Consider the following 24405-nt stretch of genomic DNA (forward strand, 5'->3'; position numbering starts at 1 on the left):
AAAGGTATTGTTGTGAGGGAGGGAAACGAGAAAAATTCAAAAATCAAAAGATAATATTTAATAATATTAATTTAAAAAATATTATAAAATTGACGTAAAATTAACATAATTTGGTTCACACGAAGAAAATTAAATTCTTAAATATAAGATTAATTATAAGACTCTTAGATTTATCCATACTAAAGTATGATTCTCTTGTATACCTTTCAATATAAACCTATAGAATTTTTCTATTAATCTTCTTGAGAATGATGGGGATATAAAGAGGAATAACCTTTGTATATGAACAAATACTAGAAGACCATAATATGCAGCGGAATAAAATGGAAACACAATCAAACAGAACACCAAGATATACGTGGAAAACCCCTTCTATGTGAAGGGTAAAAACCACGGGGCAAACTAGAGATAATCCACTATGAGAATAATGAATATACAAATCTCAATCTCTTGCCCAAAACCCTAGCAACAACCACAAGAGAATAACTGGGATACAAGGATCACGTCACTGCCCACAATATCTAAAACCTCCCCAAGTAATCATAGCAAGAGTCTACTGTAGATTTGATCTAACTTGAGATGAGAACACTGCTAGATGATTGAGAACAGTCTCTCTACGTTGTCCTTGTCTTCTTCCCTTTCTTTCTCTTCCTTTTCTGCCTTGTTCTCCTTCTTCTCTTTGGAATCCCGTGGCTCTCAAGATCTGCCTCGTTGCTGCCTTTTTATAGCTTTTTTCTGCTTCTAAAACGCAGCCACCACACCCCCCTAATCTTAATTAGGGTCAGGTTAAGAGGGGGTGTGGGCTGTGGGCTGCCCTAGCCCACATGGGCTGAATATGGGCTATCAGCCCAACAACCTCCCCCTTCAGCCCATAAGGGAGGCTGTCCCATGACTCCTCAATGTGAAGCTATGCCGACCAACTGTTGGCATATCTCCTGTCTTTCTTTTGGTAAGGTCTTTGTCAACATGTCTGCTCCGTTGTCGTCTGTATGAATTTTCTGAAGCTGCAACTGCTTCTCTTCAAATACATTTCGAATCCAGTGGTATCTGACATCTATATGCTTTGACTTGGAATGAAACATTGGGTTCTTACACAAATGGATGACACTCTGGCTATCACAATGCACCACATAATTTTTCTATTTCAGCCCCAATTCTTGTAAGAATTCTTTCATCCATAACATTTCTTTGCATACCTCTATAGCAGCAATATATTCTGCTTCTGTGGTGGAGAGAGCAATACACCTTTGTAACCTGGATTGTCATGACACAGCTCCCCCTGCAAAAGTAAGTACATAACCTGAAGTGGACTTCCTCGTATCTATATCTCTTGCCATATCTGCATCTGTGTAACCTGTCAACATAGGTGGTCCACCTCCAAAGCTTAAACAAACCTTAGAGCTCCCTCTGAGATATCTAAAAATCCACTTCACTGTTGCCTAGTGCTCTTTGCCTGGATTTGCAAGAAATCTGCTAGTAACACCCATTGCATATGCGATGTCTGGCCTCGTACATACCATTGCATACATTAAACTTCCAACTGCTGAAGCATAAGGAACCTTTTGCATTTTCTCCTTCTCCTCATCACTTGACGGACTCTGTTCTGAGCACAACTTGAAGTGACCTGCAAGAGGAGAACCAACTGGTTTTGCATTGCTCATACTGAATCTTTCCAATACCTTCTCGATGTATTTCTCCTGTGACAACCAAATCTTCTTGTTTTTTCTGTCACGGGAAATCTGCATGCCTAGTATTTACTTTGCTGGCCCCATGTCCTTCATTGCAAAAGACTCACTTAGTTCCTTCTTCAACCTGTCAATTTGAGACATATCTTTCCCAAGAATAAACATGTCATCAACATAAAATAGGAGAATAATAAAATCCTCACCAAACCAGTACACACAATGATCTGAAGCCGTTCTTTTGTATCCATTTTCTGTCATAAATGAATCAAACTTTCTATACCACTGTCTTGGAGCTTGCTTTAGCCCATACAAGCTCTTCTTCAACTTGCAGACAAAATTATCTTTACCTTTGACTTTGAAGCCTTCTGGTTGCTCCATATAAATTTCCTCCTCCAAATCACCATGAAGGAAAGCTGTCTTCACATCTAACTGCTCAACCTCCAAGTCCTGGCTAACAGCAATACCAAGAGCAACACGAATAGAAGACATTTTAACAACAGGAGAAAATATCTCTTCAAAGTCAATACCTTTCTTTTGACCAAAGCCTTTCACAACCAATCTAGCTTTGTACTTTGGTTGAGAACAATATTCTTGAGTCTTCAACCTAAAAACCCACTTGTTCTTCAATGCCTTAATTCCATTTGGTAGCAGCACCAAATCATAAGTGTGGTTCTTCTGAAGAGCATCCATCTCTTCCTGCATAGCAACTAACCACTTCTCTTTCTGCTCACTCTCAACTGCTTCCTGGTAACTCTCTGGTTCACCTGCATCAGTAAGCATCACATACTCATCTGTAGAGTATCTTCTGGAAGGTTGACATTGTCTATAAAATCTTCTCAACTGAGGTTCTGCGGGAACTTGCTCTCGTACTTTTTCTTGCTCAACATGTCCTGCGGGTAAATCAACATCAGGCTCTACACTATTTTCCTGCACATCTCCCCCATTACCCTGATATACTGGAGGAATAACTGGGTCACAATCTGCTAATCCTTCTGCAGAAGTCTTGGTTGGTGCCTTCTTCTTCAAATCCTCAAAGGTTTGATCCTCAAAGAAGACCACATCTTTGCTCCTGAACACCTTCTGCTTTTCTGGATCCCAAAGCCTGTAACCAAACTGATCATGTGAGTAACCAAGAAAAATACATTCTTTAGACTTACCATCCAGCTTGGACCTCTCATTATCTGGAACATGTGCAAATGCACGACAACCAAACACTCTCAAATGCTTGTAGGAAACATCTTTCCCTGACCATACATGCTCTGCAACATCACCATCTAGGGTTGTACATGGTGATAAGTTGATCACATCAACTGCAGTCCTTAAAGCCTCATCCCAAAACCTTTTGGGTAGCTTGGCCTGTGAAAGCATACATCTAATCTTTTCCATGATGATGCGGTTCATCCTCTCTGCAATTGCATTATGCTGAGGTGTACCAGGAACTGTCATCTCATGTTGGATCCCATGTGACCTGCAATAGTCATTAAACAATCCCGTATACTCACCACCATTATATGATCTTATGCATTTCAATTTCCTTTCTGTCTCCCTTTCAACCTTGGCATGAAACTCTTTGAAGACATTAATAACCTGATCTTTGGTCTTCAGAGCATAAGCCTAAACTTTCCTGGAAAAATCATCTATAAAAGTGACAAAATAAAGTGCACCACTTATACCAAGAACATCAACAGATCCACCAAGAGTTTTTGTCCTCAAAAGACCACATACATCTGTATAAACACGGTCTAAGGCATGCATTTTTCTAGATAAAACAGTACTAGCAAATGAAACTCTATGTTGTTTACCAACTAAACAATCAATACAAGGGTTCAGATGTATACCTCTGAGATCTGGTAATACCTCTCTTTTGGAAAGAGCTTGCAGCCCCTTCTCGCTCATGTGTCCCAATCGCCTATGCCACAACTCTATACTGAAGTCTTTCTCTGTAGCATTTAACTGCTCACCATAAGCTTTAGCCTGCAACCTGTACAAAGTATGACATTTCTTTCCACTAGCTATAACAATAGAACCCTTACTGAGCTTCCATTGCCCTCCGTGAAATCTGCTTTCATACTCTTCATCATCTAGTCTTCCAACTGAAATTAAATTCAGCCTCAAGTCAACCACATGCCTCACATCCTTAAGTACCAACTTGCAGCCAAGGTTGGTCTTTAAATGGATATCACTCATGCCAATGATGTCTGCTGTGTCATAGTTGCCCATATTGACAACACTAAAGTTTCCAGACCTGTATGTAGCAAAAAACTCTCTCCGAGGTGTAGCATGATAAGAAGCACCTGTGTCAATCCCCCACTCAAGATCCTGACACACACAAGAAAAAATATCATCAGAAGGAGACAAAATCAAATAATCACCACCCTGCACTGTAGTTGTAGTATTATCCTTTGACTCTATAGACTCCACTTCTTTTCTCTTTTTTTTGTTCTTCTTAGGTTGCTTACATTGGTTCTTGTAATGTCCTTTCTCACCACAGTTATAGCAAACAATATCTTTTCTTGATCTTGACTTGCTCCTACCCATACGTGAACTGCTTCTAGACTTTGACCTTCCTCAGTTCTCTGAGATAAGTGCCTGTGAATCATTCTGAGATGTTGCCGAACTCTTTCTTCTCAACTCCTCATTCAACAAACTGCTTGTTACTTGACTCATAGTGACAATACCATCTGGCGCAGAATTAAAAAGGGAAACCACCAATGTCTCCCAACTTTCTGGTAATGAACTGAGAAATAACAATCCTGCAACTCATCATCAACAGACATTTTCATAGAGGATAACTAGTTAGTAATACTCTGCATTTCATTCAAATGCTCAGCAATAGAAGCACACTCTCTATATTTTAGGTTCACAAGTTTTCTGATCAAAAAAGCTTTGTTGCCAGTTGTTTTTCTTTCATAGAGACTTTCCAATTTTTTCCAAAGAGAATATGCAGAAATTTCAGTAGAAACATGGTGAAAGACACTATCATCAAGCCATTGTCTAATAAACCCAATTGTTTTTCGATCTCACCTCTTTCACTCATCATCTGTCATAGTTGTAGGTTTTGCACTATCCCCTTGCAAAGGTCTATACAAATCTTTGCAATACAAGAGATCTTCCATTCTTGGTTTCCATATCATCCAATTATTTCCATTCAAACTAATCATGCGAGAAATATTACTGGCCTCCATGTTCAAATACAAAAATTAAATCACCAAAACCCCGCTCTGATACAAGTTGATGGGGATATAAAGAGGAATAATCTTTGTATATGAACAAATACTAGAAGACCATAATACGCAGCGGAATAAAATGGAAACACAATCAAACAGAACACCAAGATATACGTGGAAAACCCCTTCTATGTGAAGGGTAAAAACCACGGGGCAAACTAGAGATAATCCACTATGAGAATAATGAATATACAAATCTCAATCTCTTGCCCAAAACCCTAGCAACAACCACAAGAGAATAACTGGGATACAAGGATCATGTCACTGCCCACAATATCTAAAACCTCCCCAAGTAATCAAGAGTCTACTGTAGATTTGATCTAACCTGAGATGAGAACACTGCTAGATGATTGAGAATAGTCTCTCTACATTGTCCTTGTCTTCTTCCCTTTCTTTCTCTTCCTTTTCTGCCTTGTTCTCCTTCTTCTCTTTGGAATCCCGTGGCTCTCAAGATCTGCCTCGTTGCTGTCTTTTTATAGCCTTTTTCTGTTTCTAAAACGCAGCCACCACACCCTCCTAATCTTAATTATGGTTAGATTAAGAGGGGGTGTGGGCTGCCCTAGCCCACATGGGCTGAATATAGGCTATCAGCCCAACAGAGAAACCCTCGAGATTATTCTAGGGAGCAACCAAAATGTCTTAACCCTCTCTTTCATCAAAACCCTAAGAATCAATGTATATTTATAGTAACTAATCATAATTTACTTGGGAGTTTCAATTTAATTAGGACCCTATCAACTAATTTGAATATAATTAATATTCTTAAAAATACTTACCAACATAATAATCTCCACATTTTATGAGTTTTTTTTCACTTTATATCTCAAATAGAAATTGAACCATTTGCTTCAAGAATTCACCCTATCTATACAAATTGAATCATGGTTCAATACATGATTCCACGAAGTTCGACACTACATCGTGTTGTTGAAAATAAATTAATGATGTTACTTAATTTTGGAGGGAGACATTCATCTTATTGTCTTACCACCAACAAAAAAAAATTTTCTCATAATTATCTACATCTTGAAAATCATGAATATTACACTTTTGTTTTCTACGCTACCAACAAAAGCTTACTATTGTAGATACCTCCTACTATCTATTAGCCTTTTGAGGTTTTTACGATACTTCCTTCCAAACGAATCTTTCTTTCATCATGATCATGCAATTCTATATAACTTTTAGAATTTCACCTCTAACCTTGTAGTTATTATCTTATGAATTAAAAAACTCAAAGAAATTATATTCTTCGACATCTTTAGAATATAAGATATATCCTCTAAAGTATATACCACCTAGTCAATTATTTTAATCTTTATTTTATTAACACTCGTGATTTTTATGGTAGAGTCATTATCCAAACTTAATTTATTAGTCATCTTATCATTTAGTGAATCAAAATAATATTTCTGAGAGCAAACATGAATAACACAAACTAAATCTAAAGACCAACTCTTCTCGAAAGATACATCATTATCTTTGGAGATTGTAAAGATATTTTTATCATCATCTATCATAAGAGATCACTCATCGATCTCTTCTTCTTATTTCCTTTTTCTCAAATAATTCTGCTTAATATATTCGTACTCTCTTACATTTATAGCATTGAACATCATCTAAAGTCCCGACTCTTGAACTTTACATTCCACATCGAGATATACTTCTATTAAAAAATTCTCTTTGTCAACCTTCACTTTTAGTAGCTAACGTCTCACTATTTATATTATCAAATTTATCGTTTTTCCTTATAGCATGAGACATTAAAACTTCTTCAACTTGTTTTAAAGTTATTATATCATTCCCATATAGTATTATCTCTATAAGTTATTATAGGAGTCAATGTAAAAGGTAACGACACCTTACCTTCTTCATTAATCTTTACATTAAAATTTTCGATTAATTCAATATTTATTTGAATATGCTCAATGCTCTACCAAGTTTTAGCATTTTTTTCATCCTTAGCCTATATAATTTTTACATTATATAACTTATTAGTTATGCTTTTAGTCGAATAAAACTCTTCTAACTTATCCCAAATAAATGCAGATGAGTCATCATTAATAATATTATTGATAATATTATTAGTAATGTAAAAACGAATAACACTCACTCGCTTTGCTTCGAGCTCTTCCAATTTTTGTTGCTAATCTTTTTTAATTTGTATGTTTGTCCTTTCAATATTCTTGTTAGGCTTTGTTGAATAAGAAGATCATTCACCCTCCCCTACTATAGTATCATAGATAAAGTTATAAACAATGTATTCGATATCATGCTCGAGTATATCTATATCTTTCCTATGTATATCTATAAACAAGGTATTGTATATCATGCTTGTATATATCTATATCTTTCGGTTTTGTTCATGTTTTGCATAATATATAGAAGGCTTGTAATAGGCTTGGTAGCCCTGTTTTAGTTGGCTTTTATGGTTATTTCAAGCTTGTAAATACATATTGCATATAATCATCATGTATAAGTAAAACTACCCAGAAATAAATCATCTAAAGAATCATTTTAGGGGATTTCTAGTTCCACAAAGTGGTACGGAGTGTTAACCAGTAAAATATCTAGAAACGACTCAGGTGGCACATGGTTGGATAGACTTTTAGGATAGTGTTTAAGGCTAATTCATTGCATTGTTCAATAAGAATGTCTTAAAGGCACTTGTGGAGAATTTTTAGCTACAACGAACTATTTTGGACCATAATTATTTAGAGTTTATAAATTCTATATTTGAATTTATATTGCATGTCAAATATTTGTTGAAATGACTGTTTATTGGATCCCTAATTAAATATTTTCTTTTATCCATTTTCTCTTTTACAAGTCTTTTAAGGGATTATAAAAGGTTTTGGAGAGATTGACTTTTTGGGATACCACACGACTTCGATAAAACTAGTTAAGTCTGTGATAATAGAGTGAAACTATTTTTTCTATCAAATTTATTTATAGTAAAGCTAACAAAGATAACCAACAACATTCTTGGTGAATCTCTAATCATCATATCTTTTAAGTTAGTATATCAACTTTTGTAAGCGATGGAGAGGAGAAAAACCAAAACCGAAATGAGAAATACATCAACGATTAATAATCAAATGAATATATTAGAAAATAAAGTCGATAAAAAATTAACATGATTTGAGTAATTCTTACCTATATCTAAAAATAAAAAAAATTAAAATTAATTATAAGACCTTCCAGTTATCCTCACTCAAATATGACTCATACACTTTTCATATAAATTCAAACAATATCTCTCTTAACTTTTTTAAGAAATTCTAGCTACAACCGAAGTATGGCTCGCACCAAAAAGTTAGTACTTAAAAAAGGTATATTTATAGTAAGAAACTATGATTAACTAAGGAATTTAAATTTAATTAGAACATTACTAATCTATTTGACTATAATCAAAATTTATAAATTATAACAAACCCTAACAATCGTTGTCTTCTTACACAGATAAGCAGGATCGATCATGCTTGGCCAATTAGATTGATCAAATTCGATCATATGAGCTAGGTCACGTCATTATATTCCCGATCATAATTCGATTTGAATCATAATCAAATCGATTGGACGGTTCATTCCTTTCAAATCAAATCACAACCAATTCGAGACCAAAAATTCCAACTTTGATTTTTTCAATCGAGACCAAAAATTCCAACTTTGATTCGAACCCTCAATTTTATGCATTACAAAAATGCCAACCGAAGGGCAAATGATCAGTTAAGCCATCCATCTCGATACACGGAACCCGCATCTCACTTACGGACTAATCCATAAAATAAGACACATCAAATACTTTTTCTTCCGGACACACAAAATATTGTCTTTAGTATATAGTTGAGTATAAAATAAGATACTGACCCACTTGATTGCATGCTTTAATGATCATTTTCTACATACTATATAAAATTTGAATTTGGAGGTGCAGATAGTAAATTCACCGACTTTGAAGGGGATAAGTGCAATTCTGCCATCATTCGACGACAACCGTCTGCTGTAGTCGACTTTTGTGGGACCGGTACGTCGTATCATTTCAGCCCACATAATTTCTATCCGAGAAGCTGAATACATTTAGCAGACTTACTCTCAGCTCTATCTGCCACGCAATTTGTCAAAAGATGGGGTCCGTAATGAGCCCCGCTGACAGGTCACGGGGCTCTCCAATTAAAAGACGGTTACGACGGCGGGTACTGTCGAGCAATATCATCCCCTCGTTTCCTAGCGCGTAAGAGAAGAAGGAAAAAAGGAAAAGAGAGGGGGACGCCTCCTCCCCCTCCACATGAAACCCGAAGCAGAGGGGGGAGAGTCGGAAAAGGTGCGAGGTGGAGAAAGGTGGGATTTTTCTTCCTTTTTCCTGCAATTTTTTGTGCGCCATATTGTTTATGTTTCCGTGAATTTGGTTGAGAGCTCGACCCGATCCCGCTCTGAAGCTTCGGGAAACGAGGGGATCACGTGTGGCGTTTGATCCGCTCCACGCGAACTCCTTCCCCAATCCCTTCTCTTCCTCGTTTCTCGGTCTTCGTCTCTGCGATCGCCTCCTCTTCGTTCCGAATTCGAGTGGGTGGGAATCTCGCCGTCGAGTTAATCGGCCGTGAATCTCCCTGATTTCTGAGTCCTGAGTATCGTTCTTCCGCTGGTAGATTTCATTTCCTATTTGGTTTTTTTTTTGTTTTTGGATAGCGGTTTGTGAATATTTTGTCTTTTGTTCTTCTCTCGCTGCAGAATTGGTTTCTGGCGACGCGGGTTTCAGTTTGTGAAGGTTTTGAGGTCGGATTGCCGTCGGACATAGGTCACATATAGGTATTAGGGTTTTGGATCGTAACCGAGAAGGTGAGGTGTCTGGGTGATGAGAGATTGATATGGAATACAAGAAAAACCGTTTACATCGCCGGGCGGTGATGTAGAGTATCAAATCCAAATCTTTGCTTCGTGGTTCTGAATTCGTCGCAAGTTAGGTAGAGCTTCTTGAAAGGGTGGGTGTTTTTGTTCCTTTTAAAAAGGGTGGCGTTCTCTTGATTATTAATTCGGTGGCTGGGTTCAATCTGTCGGATTGACTTGTATGAGCTAAAGCTGAACTTTTGGATTGAAATCTGAACAAGAGCTAGTTTGTTGGAGAAACTTTTCAATCATTTTCGGATAGCAGCAAATGAACAAATCAGAATGAGGGTCTTGCCAGGACCCATCGTCTATGGAAACCACTGACAAGAGGTTCCCTGATTTAGTCACCATATTGAAATCCTGGATTCCTTGGAGGGCTGAACCGACTTCTGTTTCGAGGGACTTTTGGATGCCCGATGATAGTTGCATGGTTTGTTATGAATGTGACTCCCAGTTTACGATCTTCAATCGCAGACACCATTGCCGTAAATGTGGAAGGGTTTTCTGTGCTAAATGCACCTCGAATTTTGTCCCTGTTAATTCCTATGTCACTGAGAATTTCAGAGAGGAAGAGCTGATTCGTGTGTGCACTTTTTGCTTCAAGCAGTGGGAGGATGTAACAGCCTCAAGGGATGAAGGTCAACCATCAGGCCCAAAACTTAGTCCTTCTCTTTCCACTACAAGTTTGGCTAGTACCAAGTCAAGTGTTACTGGTAATAGCATTACGTCAACAGCAGTTTCATGCACATGTTCAAGTGGAGCTTACCAGCAAGCCTCTTATGGTCCTGCCCACAGTCCCAGTCAGTCTGTTCACTTGGAGACCTGCCATGACAAGGAAGACATGCTGATAGCAGAAACTAACATGGATTCTTTGGCGGATAAAGGCGATCGTTCTCCGACTCACTTTAGGTTTTGTTTGAACAGGTGCAATTCTGTTCTCAATGGCATTATCTGCATCGTGATATATCTTTTCATTGGACTGGGCTTGTAGGTCAAACAGGTTGATATCTGCATAAATATGCTTGACAGTGAGTAATAACATACTTTTTTGATATTCATGCATGTTTTGCATCTCCACAAGATAGCATTTCTTCTCATGTTCTCATGATATCATCGAAGCCTCATACATTATGTTTGGTTTTAGAGTTCTATTCAATGCTGAGAAGGCTCTGTGAGAAGATTAGACAAACTATAGGATTGGTAAAACCTCAAAGGCAATTGGTGATCTGAAGGGACATGCTGTTGTATTTTGTGCTTGTTCAACCTTTGAAAAACTCCTCTCTTGTTTTCAAGTGGCTAGTAGCCAGTGCCACTGCTGAACCAAAATGAAATGAGTCTTTTCACAATGTACAGCTTGGGCTAACAAATTGATATAAGTTGCACAGTTTCGAGTTAAGGAAGCTAGAAGAGTTAGTGATTTAAGAAATAACTTATGAAGACAGTTCCCCCCAAATCACATAGCAACCTCTTCACAATGAGGGCATAGGCCAAAAACTGTGAAACCTAAATATTATCTAGATGTTAGATTATTGAGTTTAGAATAATCTAAACTTCTAGCTAAAGTATTATAAACTATAATTGTTTTTTAATCCTTTCAGGACTTTGCAGTGATGGTTAGCGCAATTTTAGATCCAGCATGTCTAGGATGTCTCTATATAGTCTGACAAAAAGAAAAAAAACCACAATAACAGCATCAAAACAAGTCTATTTTGGACATCTTTTTTCATGTTTAGCAACAGTTTTAGTTGAAACACCTCAAAGTGATACATGATTTTTCTTATTGAGTCTGCGAACTCAGATGCCCAAAATTATGCCCTTTTTTTTACCTGAAATACATAAATTAATAAATATATTTTATGAAATAAAAATTGTACGATAAATCTGATCAATTCCTGTATTAGATCAATATGCAATATAAAATTATTACGTGTTTTTGAAATTTCTGCTTAAATGATCTGATACTTTTTATCTCATCTTTGACATAATCCATGAAGCTCATGAGCTCATATTAGATCTTTGAAGATGTCACCTGACACTTTTGTTCCATGAGTTATTGAGTGTGCTTCGCTAGAGAGCATGGCTGCCATTGTGTTCTCTCACTTCTTTAGAAGTTCATATTTCATGTATTGAATTGAACTTGTCAAAGTTCTCAAATGTTTGTGCTAACTTGTTCTTGAACCTTGTATTTTCTGGTGCCTACAGGAATTACCGTCCCCATCTAGATCATGTTATACTGCAGAAAGTTCTTTTTTTTTTTTGTTTATTATTATTTTCATCAATTCATCACAGTTACTTTCTTCTGTTGAACTTACATCCTTTTTATATGATGTTCTAACTTCTAAATGTTGATGAAGAAGATGGACTGTTCAGGATGTCAATAATTAATTTTGGCAATTGACACTTAAATTTGTAGTTTTCCTATGGTTACAGGAGTGATGATGATGATGATGATGACGACTATGGAGCATGTCAATGGGACTCAGAAGAACAAAGGTTACGCAACTCTGATGAATTTTATGACCCAGTTGACTTTGATGAATCTGAGCAGAGTTATGGATCAAGTAAAATGCTTTCTGCTGAAGGAACTATTGGCACTGAAGATATTTGTTCTCCAGTTCCTGAAAACTCTGAATTCCATGTTTCTTTAGGTGTTGGAAATGTGGAAGAACAAGGTATTGTTAATAATGTTGAATGTAATGCTTCTTCTGCCATATATGGTGTGGATAGCACTGATGCAGAGACTATGGACTTTGAGAACAATCAGCAACTTTGGCTCCCTCCTGAGCCTGAAGATGAAGAAGATGAGAAAGAAGCTGTTATGTTTGAAGATGATGAGGAGGATGCCACAGGAGAGTGGCATTATCTGCGTTCATCAAATAGCTTTGGAAGTCGTGAGCATCGAAGCAGAGATCGATCAAGTGAGGAACACAAGAAAGCCATGAAAAGTGTTGTTGATGGGCATTTTAGGGCTTTAGTAGCTCAACTTCTTCAAGTAGAAAATATATCTATCTGTGAAGAAGATGGTAAAGAGAATTGGCTAGATATCATAACATCCTTGTCATGGGAAGCAGCAACCCTTCTAAAACCGGACACTAGCAGTGGTGGAGGCATGGACCCTGGGTTGTATGTGAAGGTCAAGTGCCTAGCTTGTGGGCGTCGCAGTGATAGGTAATTTGATGTTCTGCAATGTTTCATTTAGTTTGATATCTGGGCTATTGGTTTATGTTTTTGATGGCTGCTTTGATGATCAATTGATTTTACTGGTTGTTTTAACTGAGCCTTCTCTATAACAGAAATGCAGTTGATTATCATATTGTTGTTTCAGGATTATTATCAAAATCTGACTAGTTCATAGTTGTTTTGTGTAACTCATATATTATTTTATTTTTGGGAAATGCCTTGATGCTAATTAGTGTTCCTTGTCCTTTTATCTTTTAGCATGGTGGTGAAAGGAGTTGTGTGCAAGAAGAATGTGGCTCACCGCCGTATGTTGTCAAAGATTGAGAAACCCCGATTCCTTCTCCTTGGTGGAGCTCTTGAATATCAGCGTGTGACAAATTTGCTCTCAAGTTTTGATACATTGTTGCAGCAGGTTTGTTTATCCCTTACTTTTAATAGCATGTGTTTTACAATTTAACTTGTGTGTATTGAGTGATTTATGCTATATATATGCTTAGAGAGAAATTCTTTGTTGCCATTTTTTATTCTGTTCTTTCCAGGAAATGGATCATTTGAAGATGGCAGTTGCAAAGATAGATGCTCACCATCCCAATGTTCTTTTGGTAGAGAAATCAGTTTCTCGTTTTGCTCAAGATTATCTTCTTGCTAAAAACATTTCACTTGTTTTGAATATCAAAAGGCCACTCTTGGAGCGTATAGCACGCTGTACTGGTGCTCAGATAGTCCCTTCAATTGACCATCTTTCATCTCCCAAGCTGGGGCATTGTGACTCATTTCATGTGGACAAGTTTCTTGAAGAGCATGGCAGTGCTGGACAAGGGGGAAAGAAACTCCTAAAGACATTGATGTTTTTTCAGGGATGCCCAAAGCCCTTGGGTTGTACGGTAACTTCTCAACTTTCATGTCTTTTATTTTAGTTATTGGTTGTTATTCAGTTATAAGTGATGAAAATTAATCATCAATTATCGTTGATGCTCCTGAATTTTGATGAACTCTTTCAGCAAGCAATTTGCAGATTTCATCAGAACAATAATCACATGATGAGAATATTGTTTTACTCGGGCACCGCTTATATGGTCGCTTAAATGCGCTGAGCCTCTACTGAGCTCTTTTTAGAAGTATACTTTCTCTCGGATAAGGACGTCTTGTTTTTTAAGGAATAGAAAATTAAGGACAATTTGATGCTTCTTTTAGTTATATGGCGATATAAGCACACAGTATTCGCATAACTAGGAGACATATGATTCATAAACTATTAAAGATGTGTGTTATCTTGACTCATTTGTTTTGTAGATTCTGCTCAAGGGTTCTAATGGTGATGAACTGAAGAAAGTCAAACATGTTGTCCAATATGGAGTGTTTGCAGCATATCATTTGGCATTGGAAACATGTTTTCTTGCAGATGAAGGGGCTTCTCTCCCAGAACTTCTGTTGAAATCTCCAATCACTGTAGCACTGCCAGAGAAACCGTCGACTGTCAATAGATCTATATCCATGATCCCTGGTTATACAAGCTCTTCTGCTGAAAAGTCGCAATCTAATAAATCAGATCCCAACTTAGGATTTGACAACTCTCGAGAGTCTGGACTAGTAGAATTACCATTTTCTTCTGAGAATCATACTTCCCATTGCTTCAGATCTGCTTCTATCTCTGTTGCTGGATCTTTCAATATGCATGATCTGCCTGTTGATAGAGGTAACCAAATCAATCATTTTGATGAACAGCAAAGTTTGGATCCTTTCATTTCTTTGTCTCACTCAGGAACAGTTCCAAGCTCTTTCTTTGGTGATTCTTCATGTTACACTAGAGAAGAGATTAAATCAAGATTTTTGAAGGAGGATGAGACCAAATTCACTAAAAATGGTAATGAAACAATTCTCCATTGTCCAGTCCCAACATCCAGCTGTCATGGCGATCTAGAAACTCTTGAGAGTGGTAGAAGAGTGGGTTGTGATGTGCAAACAGATGAAACCAAAATGATAAAAATGCAACATGGTTTCTCACATTTAGGGACCTCAAATCAAGATAATCCAAGGAACGAGCACATGTTTTCAAAGGAAGAATTCTCACCATCTCCTTCTGATCATCAGAGCATTCTGGTTTCTCTATCTTCGCGCTGTGTGTGGAAGGGGACTGTTTGCGAGCGTGCACATCTATTCCGCATTAAATATTATGGCAGCTTTGACAAGCCTCTGGGGAGATACTTACGTGACCATTTGTTTGATCAGGTTTTTGTATGTACATAGAGTGATTTGTCTACTAAAAATTAAATTGCCTACTAGATACTCATTGTATTTGCTATATATGTCAGAGCTATCGGTGTCGGTCCTGTGAGATGCCATCAGAAGCTCACATTTATTGTTATACTCATCTCCAAGGCAGTCTGACAATATCTGTGAGGAAGCTGCAGGAGTTTCATTTGACTGGAGAACGCGATGGCAAGATATGGATGTGGCACAGGTGCCTACGCTGTCCTCGAGTCAATGGGCTACCTCCCCCGACTCGGAGAATTGTAATGTCTGATGCTGCCTGGGGTTTGTCGTTTGGTAAATTTTTGGAGCTTAGCTTTTCAAATCATGCTGCTGCGAGTAGAGTAGCCAGCTGTGGTCATTCTCTTCACAGGGATTGTCTACGTTTTTATGGGTATTTGTGTTTTTCCCTCTATTCGTCCTTTATCATGAAATGATAAAACCTGCTCTTATTCATTTGCTGATGCAAGTCTAAAACATGAGCAGATCCGGCGAAATGGTTGCATGTTTCAAGTATGCGTCGATTAATGTACACTCTGTCTACCTGCCACCCTCAAAACTGGATTTCAACTGTCAGCATCAGGAGTGGGTACAAGAAGAAGCAACTAAGGTTTTCACCAATTATTTTTCTTCTTGTTACTGCTGGATTATTTGTCTCTCTAGAAATTAATTATGTTAACATAATGTGACAGGTATTTAAGACTACAAATGATCTCTTCACTGCAGTATACAATTCATTGCGACAAGTTGAAGAAAAAATATCAAAAACTGTTTCTCATGATGGTAACACTGAAGTACTTGAATCAAGAAGAAACATAATTGAACTTGAAGCCATTCTTCAGAAAGAGCAGGCAGAGTTTGAGGTGAAGAAACACAACCCTTTTGTTTCTTTTTTTTCATTTCTTTATCAAAGTTTGGCCTTATCAAGTGGATATGTTTGAATTGCAATTGGACTCATTGCAGGAATCTAAACAGAAAGTAACTAGAAAGGACTCAAGGAAGGGGCAGCCATTTATTGATATTCTTGATGTCAATAAGCTACAAAAGCAATTGCTGTTGAAGTCCTATGTATGGGATAAATGTCTAAAATTTGCTGCAGGTTCACTTAGCAACCCTCATGAATTTCTCATGACCAGAAATAATGAGGATCTCGGACTTAGGGCACAAAGAAGCTTCATAAGTTTTGATGCTTCTGTTTCTACTGCTGCTGAATCCCTTAATGGGACCAGAACTAAAGATGGATATGACCAATATAAACAACCTGCTTCAGATCAGCAAAATGTAGATCAACAACATGTCAAGAAAACCGAACTTCTGTCTACCAGCACAAATGCTAGTGATCAATCTGATTCTTTAGAATCTGATCTTGGTGTCCATAAGGTTCTCTCTGATGGGCATTTCCCAAATATGGCTGATCTTTCAGACACCTTGGATGCAAAATGGAGAGGTGAAAATGGTCCTACACTGGTAGATGCAAGCAAATCAAAATCATTAACCTTGGTTGAAGCCACGCCTGCAATTTCAGCTTCCGAGAATTCTGAGGAAAGCATTATCACTGATCCGAACAACCTTTGTGCCCCTATGATGCCACCTAGATCAGTAGAGTGTGCAGAAGTATCAATTTTGATTAAATCATTATTTTCTGACCTGTATGCTTCTCTTAACAAGAATTGTGATAGTGCCCTAATTGAGTACCATCCTGAATATATTTCTTTGTTTAAGGAGTTCATGCAGCAGGGCTGGGCAAGGCTGCTTCCCACTGGGGTGGATGATACTGTCATCCCAATTTATGACGATGAACCGACCAGTGCCATATCTTATGCTCTTGTTTGTCCCGAGTATCACTTTCAGATATCTGATGAGCCTGAGAAGTACAGAGATGGCAGGGAATCCTCAATTTCCTTTTTGACTCAAGATTCTGGAAACCCTCATCTATTTCAATCAGTTGAGGACATTACACTTGAAAGCTTTAGAAGTTTTGGATCATTTGATGATAGCACCTCATCCATCTATGGTAGCAAGAGCTCCCTGATATTAGATCCACTTGCATCTTCTAAATCAGTGCATGTTAGAGTTTCTTTTGCTGTCAATGGGCCTCATGGGAAAGTTAGATATACTGTAACATGTTACTATGCAAAATGTTTTGATTCTTTAAGGAGAACTTGCTGTCCGTCTGAACTTGATTTTATAAGGTCTCTCAGTCGATGTAAGAAATGGGGAGCACAGGGTGGGAAGAGCAATGTCTTCTTTGCTAAGTCACTGGATGATAGGTTCATTATAAAGCAAGTTACCAAGACAGAGTTAGAATCATTTATCAAATTCGCCCCTGAGTATTTTAAATATCTATCAGATTCAATAAGTACGGGGAGCCCAACATGCCTGGCAAAGATTCTGGGCATCTACCAGGTATAAGTTATGCCGAGCCATTTCATGTTTGTTTTTCGAGTTTACTATGTCAACAATTATGTCTGATAAAATTATGGTCGATGTGATCATTTTGTACGTATGTCTGTCTTATAGAGTAGGTATGATTTTGGTGAAAAAAAATTACCCAATAGTTGTAATAATTGATCTTCCTTATGGCGAAGTGGCTGATGTAAGCTGCTAGTTGAATTTCACCCAAGGTTCCCATCCTGGAGCTTCTTTTGGCTGTTTCAATTATTGATGCCTTATTGTTCTTTATCTCCTACATTAGTGCAAAGTTTGCTGTGGACATTCTTTATGTAGTCATCAGGACAAACAATCTGGAAATTTTTATCAGATTACCAGTTAGAGTTTAAGTCTTAATGATAACTATTGATCAAGGATACTAAACTTTTTAGATACTTTGAGTTAGTGTAAAAATAATAGTATTGAGGTGCAAGTGGACCTCTTACGTTGATACACTTGATTTTCTTGATACTCTAGAATTATCAAGGAGGCATGCATATTTGCTTCAATTAATTTCTTTTAGTATTGGAGAAATTATTGTTAATCTTATCATCTTATGCTGTTTTTGTTTTGTATTAAGTAATCCTGAGTTAGATTATCCTCATCCAGCTATTTAATCATAACCCTGTTTGTGTGATTGGTTGCCAAAGGCTGGAATATCGATAATGAAATACGATTATTTTAACCCATCCTGTTCATCCGAGTTAAACCCCTATGACCGAGTTAATTTAACCCTTAACATTTATTGTGTTTGAAGTGTTAAACTAATTGTCACAAAAAAAAAAACTCTCCTTAGACCCATATAAATAGCCAAAAGTTTTGACATACAGGAAAACTGAATATATGACTGTCTCTTCGGTTAATCTTCTATCAGTTCTATAATTTTTACATTGATGTTGAACTATGAAAACATGGCAACCTTGTGAATGAGGCTCCCACCGATAAGGAACCTAAGGAGGGTTGGAAGTGCATCCTTACCCCTCTCTGTTAATTGACTCAAAATCTAACATATTGGTTTCAATATGTCAACTCTACAAAGTAACAGATCACTATTTTATCTGTAAGTTGTATCATCGTCGTTCTTCATTAAACAAGCTTGCTTGTTGGGTCTTTTGATGTAGGTTGCAGTTAAAAATCTGAAGGGTGGAAAAGAGTCAAGGATGGATGTACTAGTAATGGAGAACCTTTTATTTGGACGTAATGTGAAATGGTTATATGATCTCAAAGGCTCTTCAAGGTCACGGTACAATGCAGATTTAAGTGGTAACAATAAAGTACTTCTTGATCAAAATTTGATTGAGGCAATGCCTACTTCTCCAATTTTTGTTGGAAACAAGGCAAAGAGACTTCTGGAAAGGGCTGTATGGAACGACACTGCGTTTCTTGCGGTGAGTAGGTAGTTTCAGTTTAATATCTGTTTCTTACCTGCATAAATATTGATTAATATTTGTTTCTTACCTTCATAAATATTGGCTATCACATGGCTTAAGATAACAAGAAACATTTGCTTTATCATTTGGGTTATGTAAGAGTTATAATTTTTTCTTTCCAAAGAAATAATGGAACCCACCCTGTTTCTACAAGTAAACAGAAAATAGATATAAATCTGATATTTATTTGGGTAAGGCTAAGAAGAGAGAAAAAAAGAAGGATGACTAGTAGTTTTTTTTTTTTGCCCCTCATCAATAACATCATCAGACAACAATATCCTGCTCAGAAACAAATCTGAATGACTGAAAGTCAATAATGAAGCTGCAAACACATCTTTACTCACTGCTCCTTTTTTCTTTTGTAAAGTTCTTGTTAACATTGAGTTATCAAATACCAGCCATTCAATTTTCAGATGAATTGGCATCAAGCAAGGATGAAGCTCATATCCTCTCAAATTTTACTAAGATTTGGTCATGAAGATACCATTATTTTCCTACCTCCATCTTTGGTAATGCTGTACATATTATCTGACTGAAAGATTTCAACAAAGCTGCAAAAAAGAAATGTAATCCTATGCATGATTTATAGTTCTGTGAAGGCTAATGGCTGAACATGGCCATTCAACAACATATCATACCTGAAACTTGATACCAAGTGATATTGTTGACTAGTGGAGACTGAGCAATCAAAAGTAACTTGCCCATTGATCACTTTGAGACAGTGTTTCTGCCATTTCCCAATATTTGACCTTAAACAACTTTATTAACACTGATGATTCACAAACCTTCAAATTATTCTCCTTTACACACAAGGTTCCAGCCGACAAGAATTTGTTCACTTCCTAATTTATCAGCACCATGTCATAGGAGATCTTGGCCATACTTTGAGGTCTCATGAGTAATACTTTGCCTTAGGATTGTAGCTTATCTCCATGACATTATATATAGAAAAATAGATATACTATTGAGAATTGAGTTGACATGAAAAATACTTTTGCCTAAGGTTTTATCTTAATGGCATTTACTATAAAGTTTATCTAGCTTGTTATGCAATAAATAGTAGACAATACATATTATCTGACTGAAAGATTTCAACAAAGCTGCAAAAAAGAAATGTAATCCTATGCATGATTTATAGTTCTGTGAAGGCTAATGGCTGAACATGGCCATTCAACAACATATCATACCTGAAACTTGATACCAAGTGATATTGTTGACTAGTGGAGACTGAGCAATCAAAAGTAACTTGCCCATTGATCACTTTGAGACAGTGTTTCTGCCATTTCCCAATATTTGACCTTAAACAACTTTATTAACACTAATGATTCACAAACCTTCAAATTATTCTCCTTTACACACAAGGTTCCAGCCGACAAGAATTTGTTCACTTCCTAATTTATCAGCACCATGTCATAGGAGATCTTGGCCATACTTTGAGGTCTCATGAGTAATACTTTGCCTTAGGATTGTAGCTTATCTCCATGACATTATATATAGAAAAATAGATATACTATTGAGAATTGAGTTGACATGAAAAATACTTTTGCCTAAGGTTTTATCTTAATGGCATTTACTATAAAGTTTATCTAGCTTGTTATGCAATAAATAGTAGACAATACATATTATCTGACTGAAAGATTTCAACAAAGCTGCAAAAAAGAAATGTAATCCTATGCATGATTTATAGTTCTGTGAAGGCTAATGGCTGAACATGGCCATTCAACAACATATCATACCTGAAACTTGATACCAAGTGATATTGTTGACTAGTGGAGACTGAGCAATCAAAAGTAACTTGCCCATTGATCACTTTGAGACAGTGTTTCTGCCATTTCCCAATATTTGACCTTAAACAACTTTATTAACACTGATGATTCACAAACCTTCAAATTATTCTCCTTTACACACAAGGTTCCAGCCGACAAGAATTTGTTCACTTCCTAATTTATCAGCACCATGTCATAGGAGATCTTGGCCATACTTTGAGGTCTCATGAGTAATACTTTGCCTTAGGATTGTAGCTTATCTCCATGACATTATATATAGAAAAATAGATATACTATTGAGAATTGAGTTGACATGAAAAATACTTTTGCCTAAGGTTTTATCTTAATGGCATTTACTATAAAGTTTATCTAGCTTGTTATGCAATAAATAGTAGACCTGTCATTCCTTTTGTTCCTTATGCTAACACTCTTTACATTGTAATTTGTTCTTGACTAGATCAACCACTAAATTGATACAAGTTCCAATCAGAAGTTCACAATATATCAACATTTGGCTTTGTAGAACAATAAAGTGCATCTGTATCATGTATTTGCAATCCATTGATGAAAGACAACAATCCAAACTTTAATTTGTACCTTTATTGGCATTTTCCTTGATCATTCTATTTGATCCACTTGCTTCCTTCGCAAAGACCATTCATACTAAGGGGATGGTTTGCTCGATTGGGATTGAGTAGGGAAGATATAATTGGGACAAATAAAAATCTGGATGGAGTTGATGAGATAAGAATCAATTAAGACACAATTTAATAACAAAAAATGTAGAAAATAATAATAGCAATTATTAAAAAAATAAAATTTAATAACATATAAAAATTTCATATGCTAAAATATATTATAACCTTTGGATTTCATAGCATATTTAACTTTCTAAAAAACATGAAATCAATTGTAAAAGATAACAAACAGTGTAAAGATAACTTCAGATGTATTGAATAATAATTCATTTAAGAGTAAGTATTATCATACGATACAAAAAAAATGCAGTAGCTTACTATTGTATACGTGGTACAAAAGGTTTAAATAATAACATATTCTCATGCCCTATTACCAGTTTTTCTCTTTCTATGTATGTTGGCCATTTCTTCTAACAGAGGCCCACGCAATCTCTTCTAATCTTCTTTACTTTGTGAAGGCATTATTACTTCTCTTAATTATTAGGTTCCATAATTAGAAGATGTTAAACCACCAAAAACCACTAAAAACTTTATAATTCATCTAGTGCCAAAAATGAAAATTTCTTCTTTAGTTCCTCAAAGTTCTGGAAATTAATTTTTCATGTTTCATGGGAGGGAAGAACTTACCATTGATAATGGAGCTACCGACTTGGTCAGACTTTGTTTCTTTTTGAAGTAATTTCCTCATTCTTGTAGATATGTACAAAATTTTCACTTTGGTAATAGTTATCCTACCAGTCTTCTTTATTGCCTATTTAACACTTCTTGTGCTCCAAAAAGTTCCACACATGGGTAAGATGAATGATAAACACTTTAGAGTAGCTGGAACTGCTACAATCAGATGAAACATACTAAAATGGTGTCATATATTACAAGCATATTGTTTGGATATTAGCTACACTAATGAGTTCCCTATGGGATAGTTTTCTGAAAACTAAGCAATTCAAACGGCAGAGTGATGTGCCATCACTAGATATTGCTGTTTCAGTTTACTTAGTTCATGCACATGTTCAACTGGCTCTGAAGTGTGAACTTCCCAGTCTTTTCTTTCAGAAAATTGATGCTCCTACGTTCTCATGTTGTCCTTTGGTCTCTTTCTTCCAATTAGATAAGCTTGCTGACTTCACAGGGACTCGCTCCTTAGAAGCTCTCAACTGGATTGGACATATGTATAAGCCACTGTTCTCATCCACCATTCAGTAATTTGTACAAAACCAAACTCTATTCATTAGTACAACATGATATAGAACTGATGCACATTGTTGTTATCTTAGCTTAAGCAACATATCAAGGGGATATGTCAATATGATTCAGCAAGTATTACAACCATGCTTAAAATTTGAAAATGTTGTTGGCAAACAAATTTTCTCTGCCAAGCCAGTGGATCTTTCGTCTGTCAGGTCCATTACAAAATCTAGAATGTTTGAAGATATAACCTTTCTTGGTTGTCAATCTGCTATCAACATCATGAAGTTCAAATGTGTGAGCCTGAGGTTTGCAGCTGTGTGTGAATCTCGAGGCCCAATGTATTGGTTAGTCAGCTGTTGCATTCTGTTGGATGGTCACATTATATGAGTCTTTAACTTGTGTCCCATTAAAGGAGTTCATTTAGGGGGTAAATTGTGCTTTATTTTATCATGGAATGATTGTGTATTTCTGTTTCCCCTTAGACAACAAATGTTCATTTTTTCTCTACAACTCGGCACACTTTTCTTACCTAATGTTTCTGTATTTGCAACAATTTAACATCTTTTACTGTTGTTGGCAGTCCATCGATGTGATGGATTACTCTTTACTGGTGGGCGTGGATGAGAACAAGAATGAGCTGGTTGTTGGGATCATTGATTTCATGAGGCAGTATACATGGGACAAGCACCTGGAGACATGGGTAAAAGCTTCGGGAATATTAGGGGGGCCAAAAGATGCATCTCCGACTGTGATTTCACCCAAGCAATACAAAAAGCGTTTCCGAAAAGCAATGTCGGCGTATTTCCTTGTGGTTCCGGACCAATGGTCACCTCCTATGATCATCCCTAGCAAGTCGCAGGCTGATCTTTTCCAAGATAATCTGCTAGGTGCATCGCAAAATTCATGACATGCTGTTCCTGTAAATGCTATGCTGTATAATGGGTGATTCCCCACATTTTTTGGGTTTACATCAGTCCTCTCCTATATCTTATTAGTATTTCTAGACCACAACCTCAATTCGTTGTTTTGCTTACATGTTATTTATTTGTAAAAAGATGTGAAACAAGGTGTCATATGCCCTAAACTTTATTGTATCAAATAGTATCATTCCCTCTTAGCAATGACATGTACATTTTGTTTATACTCTGCAAACCAGCCTTGTGGGAGTTAAAGAGTGATGCATCTTTTACCCAAAAGCTTGAACAGTTTGAGTTGGAGTGCTCATGCTGAGTCATTCATCAAGATCATCTTCAAACCAAACTTTCATCAGTGCCGTCCACTTTCCAGATGTGCTGCTGTAAAGATTGTGCAGGGCTCTACGATGGGCCACCATGGGCTTCACATCGGGTTGCTAATTAATGGCATAAAGGCTGCGATTGGGCCAACGCAATTGCAAGAAATTGTCGAGTGCATTAATAATCGTTATTTTTTTTGTGTGGGTCGAGTCAACCGAACCGGTTCCAGATAATTTTATTGACTCAAATCTAAACCGGTTAATTGGACTAAATATAAATTTTATTAATATAAATATTTTTTTTATTTTATTTAATAAATATTATAGAAAGGTTTAATTCAAAATAATGATATGGTAGTAAAGATTTTGATGTGATCCGGTGCTTTAGTGCTGGTATGATCGCACCCGTAGAAACGATTTTCTATTATTA

The 24405-nt window shown here is 36.7% G+C and overlaps 1 protein-coding gene across 5 annotated transcripts; it reads left to right on the forward strand.

The window, feature by feature from the left end:
- The first annotated feature begins 9131 nt into the window (after positions 1-9131).
- On the forward strand, positions 9132-23882 carry LOC103977429 (1-phosphatidylinositol-3-phosphate 5-kinase FAB1B). Of its 5 annotated transcripts, none has more exons than XM_009392924.3 (12): positions 9132-9253; positions 9644-10723; positions 12230-12967; positions 13238-13391; positions 13519-13863; positions 14273-15214; positions 15292-15623; positions 15716-15839; positions 15922-16092; positions 16193-17635; positions 18781-19047; positions 23322-23882. In XM_009392924.3, the coding sequence occupies exons 2-12, from the start codon at positions 10110-10112 to the stop codon at positions 23646-23648; spliced, it is 5457 nt and encodes a 1818-aa protein (XP_009391199.2). In that variant the 5' UTR covers positions 9132-9253; positions 9644-10109; the 3' UTR covers positions 23649-23882. The 5 variants fall into 5 exon arrangements, with proteins under 5 accessions (XP_009391199.2, XP_009391202.2, XP_009391198.2 ...); XM_009392927.3 differs by having other exon boundaries at positions 14273-15208; XM_009392923.3 differs by having other exon boundaries at positions 9179-9557.
- Positions 23883-24405: the final 523 nt, after the last annotated feature.

The sequence above is a fragment of the Musa acuminata genome, chromosome BXJ2-3 (assembly GCF_036884655.1).
Source record: "Musa acuminata AAA Group cultivar baxijiao chromosome BXJ2-3, Cavendish_Baxijiao_AAA, whole genome shotgun sequence".
Lineage (NCBI taxonomy): Eukaryota > Viridiplantae > Streptophyta > Magnoliopsida > Zingiberales > Musaceae > Musa > Musa acuminata.

What these genes read in the sequence shown, in the direction of transcription:
- LOC103977429 (XM_009392924.3), top strand. Translation starts at nt 10,110, where the DNA reads ATGGAAACCACTGACAAGAGGTTCCCTGATTTAGTCACCATATTGAAA. An exon ending in AGATTCTGGGCATCTACCAG is followed by an intron (nt 17,636 to 18,780) that starts GTATAAGTTATG and finishes CTTTTGATGTAG; the next exon opens with GTTGCAGTTAAAAATCTGAA. An exon ending in ACGACACTGCGTTTCTTGCG is followed by an intron (nt 19,048 to 23,321) that starts GTGAGTAGGTAG and finishes TGTTGTTGGCAG; the next exon opens with TCCATCGATGTGATGGATTA.